Source organism: Musa acuminata, chromosome BXJ3-8 (genome assembly GCF_036884655.1).
Source record: "Musa acuminata AAA Group cultivar baxijiao chromosome BXJ3-8, Cavendish_Baxijiao_AAA, whole genome shotgun sequence".
NCBI classification, from domain to species: Eukaryota; Viridiplantae; Streptophyta; class Magnoliopsida; order Zingiberales; family Musaceae; genus Musa; species Musa acuminata.
Window position 1 is genome coordinate 27,891,960 of NC_088356.1, and position 6,594 is coordinate 27,898,553.

Sequence of the window (6,594 nt, forward strand, 5' to 3'; positions counted from 1 at the left end):
ACCATTCCCCGACTATAAAATCCCTCCACAAATACATCATCAGATCAAAATGATTACATCATCATCAAATCAAAATTATATGATATGTATCAAAATTAATAATATTTTGCATAACTGTATGAATTTAGAGAGTCTCATCCAAAAACTCACTTCTTCTAAGCTTTATGAATACTCTGTCTTCGGTTACTCCCAAGTGATGCACTTGAACATCTGCTACAAGTTAGAATGTGTCAAACTAATATTTTTCATGTCCATCTCTTGAGATGGCCATGCCATTAGAGCTATGCTTTCTAGTCGTGTAGATAATCAAATTTTAATGGCAGGTTGTGTCATACCCATAATAATGACACGTAATAATCTAATTACTTTGCCTTCTATGACTATGGACATTTACTCAAATGAGTATATATATATATATATATATATATATATATACATAAAATAGAGAAATCTTTCGGAAGAAGTGGTCAAGGAAACACAAATATTTATCACTTTGTTTCACCTATTTGCTTCTCTATTTCAAAACTAAACTTCTTGCATTGACTATCAGAGCATTTTTCTTCTTTGACAATGCTCAAATGTTGGAACTTCAACCAATGGCAATGTCGAAGAAGAAATCTAATCTAAAAAGGAAGACATTGATTGAAGCCACAAACTAACCGTGTTAGTGATTACGAATTTTTTTTCATATGTAGTAGTGAACAAAATTTTTGGAAGATATTGATTATAACAGATCTAGAAAAGATCAATAGATACCACAAAACATTACCATCAAGTATTCAATAGATTTTGTAATGTACTGGTGAGTGGGCTGTTTGTAGTGAAACTCATAACAAAAATATCAAAAATAATGTGCTTTTGTATACCCAAAAAAAGACATTTGTTTTCCCAAACCAAAAGTAGTGGATAACAATTATTTGATTTTGAAGAAAATGCTGTTATAACATGCACAATCCTGAAACATAAAAAGTTTGACCTCATGGTAAAGAATGACACTGCCTTTGTGAGGAAAGACAGTTTATCAATCAGTTAGAAACTCGACTTGGAACAAGCCAAATATATTATTCAGTAACATTTGCAGAAATAAAAGCCTCTTCATCTCTCAATCCAGATAAGCTTACTTTTCTGTAAATCTGGAAAATAACGCCCATTTATAAAGGACCAGGAAAGGTCCCATTTTCTCGTTGCTCGTTCCATCGTTCTACCTGCAAATGATGTACTTATCACTGGATTGATCTTTGTCATTTCAATATCTGTCAGAATCATACAACAACAGAAGTAAATTGTTTCTAAGAGAGTGATGAAAGCTGATAATGCAATCACACTAAAACAATGGTCATGATGCTCTCTTAATATCATATAGTCCTGGTATTCCACAGAGCAATTTAGTTGGGCATAGTTGTTTCAACTATGAGAGGATCCAATTAATCAATTAACACATGGAACCATCAGGTCCATGCAACTCATGGTTAACTGTGTTTTTTTTTTCCCCTCTGAACATTCTAACTAGTTGCAGAGGAACACTTTAATGAATGCTCTAATAAGAAAAATTAAGATAGAAACTGTATCAGCAAAAAATTAGTACAAGGCTGTACCCATGAGATGTACCTTTGGATGTGCAGTGGAACGCTTTCATGAATGTTCTAATAAGAAATAAATATATGCAACTATATGGATAGAAAATAAAGTATAAGGATGTTATCCGTAAGATGTACCTTTGGATGTGCAATTATACATTATTAACCCCAGACCTACTAGAAAAATATTTACATACAGACATATCTCCCCACATGGGCTTATCCTCTTCTAATTATGCTTATGATGCTATTGTGAATCACATAATCTTCCCCATCTAAATGCTCTGTTCCTACAACTCTATAAATCAAAAACTCCACCTCAATGGTTTGACGACAGGACTATGCAGAGAACCCCCATATTGCTATGTACAATTCACTCCCAAACATGCGATTGTCAAACCACATGGAAAGGCATACAAGGTTCTCTGATATCATTTCTCACTAACCCATGCAATCTGCTCCAACAAAAATGAAGATGACCTTAACCCCTAGAACTATTGCATCATTTTTCAATTTTCAGCCAGCTATGCAAATTAGACTAACTTTCACATTGAGTGGACATTTTAGGAAAGTATAATATGAGACTTTAATGTAGAAAACTAAGAGCCTCAAAGATCTTTTGACTACAATTCTATTTTTAACAGTCACAAAAAAATAGTGAAAAAGAAAAACGAAAGATAATACTATCAAAGGAAGAAAAGAGCACACACCCATTCCCCTGGGCACAATGAGCGATAGTACTTTGCAAATTTATTACACTCAGAAGCATCTTCTCCCTTTGCAGCTATGCACCTGTCAAACACCAATTTTGATCACCAATAATATTTATACACCTACAGATCCATAGCTACAGGCCAATAGGTTGTCTCATCCTACCTGTGATATTCAATGTAGCGAGTAAAGCAATGCCTTGTTTGATTTGTTGTTGGGAAACGGAAATCAGCAGGGGCTGTCTCAATCTATAAATTCAACCACAGAGATTCTTTACCAAAACCTTCCATGGATGATTTTTTTTATTTTTGTTTATCGAATATGTAAACCATAATTGCAGATGTTTTAGATATTGAGAAACCAAACCTTTATTTCTGGTTTCTCTTCAACTTGTGGTACTTCTGTCTCTTGTTCTTCAGGAGCTTCACCATTCATCTCTTCAACAGCACTGGTTTCCTCTGCAGAAGGAGTTTGATCACTTTTCTCTGTGACAGCATCTGAAGCAAAACTTTCACCATTCTTCTCTGCAGTTACTTCTTCAGAACTGACATCAGCTGGATTCTCATCCCCATTAGTTTGTTTAACAGAAGCTTCAGTCTGATCTGTCTTCTCTATGTCTTGAAGTGACCATTGCTGCATTTAGTGAGGCATATTAAAGTGGAAAATATAGCCCTTAAACAATGCACGAAAAATAGAAAAAAGAAGCAAAAAACAGATACATCCCGCCTCCATTCTCAGGACAGACCACAAAATGCAGGATGAGATCACTTCTTCACTCAGTTATCTTAATGACTGATCTTGTGAACATTCAAGCATCATGGTCATCATTTATGGTAACTTATCAAGAAACTACAACCAATCACAACATCTTATGCTTGACCATTTAGTATAGACACAAACCATTTTAGGAAGACCACCACTTGAATAGTGCAACAATGCTAATCGGTACGATATGAGATTACAAGATTGGCTTGTCTACTCAAATTCAAGTACCCAGTGCAACACAATGATATATATAAATAAATAAATATATATATATATATACGTATATGTATAATATGTATATGTATATGTATATGTATATGTATATGTATATGTATCCATATGTATGTGTATATGCATATATATATGTATATATATGTGTATATGTATATATGTATGTATCTGGTAATTGAAATATTCAAAAAAACCTAAATGAGAACATCCGAATCCAAACTGGGTCCATATTTAAGAAATATGTTAATCTCAATGCTCTTGTTCTATATTAATAAAGATGGCACCATGGCGACCAAAGGTACATACAAAACATAAGGCTGATTGTCTCAAACAACATTGAAAATGAACTAGCTTCAAACAAGGTCTAAAATTTGCATTTGTAATGTGATTAACACATGTGACACGGGTAATAAGACTCTTGGATCAATCATGCAAAAATAAGGAAAATATGATACATATTTGATCATTAACCTGCATCGTTAGAATGAATAAACTAGAACTAATAATATAAAGGACTTCGACCTAACCTGCAATGATATGAATGGATAAATTAAAATTAATAGTACAAAGGACGTGAAAGTCTAAGTGTTTGCAATCATAACACAGTATCATCCATGTAATAATGAGAATCAAGCAAGTAAACAAACGATACACAAAAGTCATCATTAATCTGCATCATTATTTTTCTTTTATTTCCTGGTGTGATAGGGATTCCAAAGTCCCAGTTTGGTGCCATATGTGTAGCTCTCAACAAATATGTTCTTTGTAGAGTAACAGAAAGCATAAACACTCTCTCTCCATGTTCATATGTAAAATACTAAGGCACACAAAGGTTGCTATATAGACCTCAACATAGACTAATGCAACTTTGTCAAAGGATATCTTGGTTACTGAGTCTATGCAAAATCATGGGTATATAGCTTCCACCCTACTTAATTTTCTGTTTATCATAATCGCCCAGTAGTATAAAGTTCTTGGAATAGAAAAAAGTTAGTGGAATCTTACTCCCATGCATAAACCATGCATCTAAATCCATTAGTCACAAAGAGCAATGTATTATTTATGTACCTAATGGTACACCACATAAACAAAACCTTTTCACAACTAACACATCTTAGAAAGGTTTCTCAGTCATATTATAATGGCATTTAACAATAGTTTGAACCATTGCAAGTACCAATCTTGTTAAAGTCAATGGTCTTGGTCTCTGTATTGTCTAATGCTAGTCCTTAATCTTAATGGTGTTGACTCACTTAGATAAGAAGAATTTTTAACAATAAAAAATATGGTACTAAGCAAGAAATTTAAACATCATTAATACAAAGTTGAAGAAATTACACTAGCATAAAATACAAAGTGAATATAAATTCCCATAATATAATTGTACTTTTTTGGAGCTATCCGGGTTTTTTGAGTTCAAAGTCTTTCTGAGCAGCCTGAGAGCTTATAGCAGATTTTTCAGGAATAATATGAGAGCCTGATCGATCTAACAACAATAAAAATCACAAAATGTTGTAAAATATGGTGCTAAGCAAGAAATTTTAAACATCATCAATACAAAATTTAAAAAGGACACTAGCATACTATATGAGTGAACAAATTCCCCTAATACAATTGTACATTTATAGTGCTTCCTGGTATTTTAAGTTCAAAGTCTTTCTAAGTAGCCCAAAAGTTTATAGCAGATTTTCAGGAAGAATATGAGAGCTTGATCCATCTAACAATAAAAATTACAAAAGAAATGACAAAACAGTCAAAGTGAACCAGCTATTGTGAAACATCTTGCAGAAAGTTTAGCCCATCAATGTGGGAAGAAATATAAAAAATGGAGCTATATTGGAGAAGAAGGAAAATAAATATCAAGAAGATTTATTTTCTTTCAGCATTTATTATCTGATCAAAACCAATCCCTAAAGGTACAGCTCAATGGAGCTTTGTTTTACTTGAATGTAAAAATATTGGTTAAAGCAACAAGAGTTTACAACTTTCCAAAGGATTCTTCAGAGAGAGGGTAGACAAAAATCAGTGCTTCAACATTCATAGCTAAATTGTTATCTCTTAACGATAGGATGTTAAATCCAAATCTGGCCATGGGAACTTCCTATATAAATATACAGGATATTTAGGAAGTTGTAAGATTGAGCAAACAAATTAAACAGGAAACGACAACACAGAACTTAGTTTAGAAAAAAACAAGCCATACAATTGATTAACATAAAAAAGTGGCATCTTTATGCATCAATCAATTTGTCATCACCAAAGCTCTTCATGCTTCTTTTTTTTCCCATAAATTACTCTTCTCCAACCTTCTTCATCTAAATACTCTCTCAACAATCTCTCCAATTCATGCAGATAAATTAATATAAAGCATCTGCATAACCAGCTCTAGAAATCCACCAAGAAAAAGATCCGCTTTTTTAATACAACTTAACCCTCTCAAACCGTCTTTTGCATGAACCTCGGTTCCCATTTCAGATAATCAGGGCATTTCTGACCAACACATTATCAGTATCTATCAAGTGATTATTAATCTCTTTGCGAGCCCAGAAACAAGTCTATCTGAATTAGATCATTTTATCTCCACTAATTCTTCGCTGAGATCCAAACGACCAAAAAGGAAAAAGCAAAAAACATTAACAAAAGACATCAGATCCGAGGACGACGAAGCATATATCAACGATAAAGAAACAGAAAAAGCCCAGATCATGGAAATCCCAATATGTAATAGGAATAAGTGCCGCACAAACTGAAGAAGTCAACAAACAGACAAGGATCCACAGGAACAAGAGGAGACGTACCTCGGCCAGAGATGGGGGTTCCTCCGTGGCGCTTTCGGCCATGGCAGGTGACTTCGGGAGGCTATCGGAGATTCTACAAAGGCGGCGCCTTTGCGTCTCTACAGAGTAGTCGGAAGAGCAAAAAAGGAAGCGAGGTGGAGGCAATAGGTCCGAGAGAAAGCTTTTAAGAGATTGGAGAAGCGTTAACCAACCCAGCTAACTGGGCCTTTCGAGTCTAATCAGGCCCATTAAGGGCTTCCAGAGAGGCCGATAAAGTCGGTTCTCTTGATCCACGAAGAAGCACCTGGGACACGTGGGGAAAGACAAACCCCATTGCACCAGCTTCGAGCACAACTCTATCTTGCACCCAATCAACGAAAGGTCCATGCCGGTCTTCGCGGACAAATACGGAATCACAACCCATATGTTACGATCGGACGTTCCTCATTGAAGCTGAGAGATCCTTTGGCCGGGATGCTGAGGGAAAATAACTTGTATATATTATGCCCATATGAAATATTCTTCTGCAACGC

General features: G+C 34.7%; 1 protein-coding gene across 1 annotated transcript; it reads right to left on the reverse strand.

The window, feature by feature from the left end:
* Positions 1–900: 900 nt before the first annotated feature.
* On the reverse strand, positions 901–6,242 carry LOC103994857 (cytochrome c oxidase subunit 6b-1). Its single transcript, XM_009415300.3, has 5 exons — positions 6,083–6,242; positions 2,655–2,921; positions 2,454–2,536; positions 2,288–2,369; positions 901–1,205 (listed from the first exon to the last, which is right to left on the reverse strand). Exons 1-5 carry the CDS (start codon positions 6,122–6,124, stop codon positions 1,152–1,154), a joined length of 528 nt encoding a protein of 175 aa, XP_009413575.1. The 5' UTR covers positions 6,125–6,242; the 3' UTR covers positions 901–1,151.
* Positions 6,243–6,594: the final 352 nt, after the last annotated feature.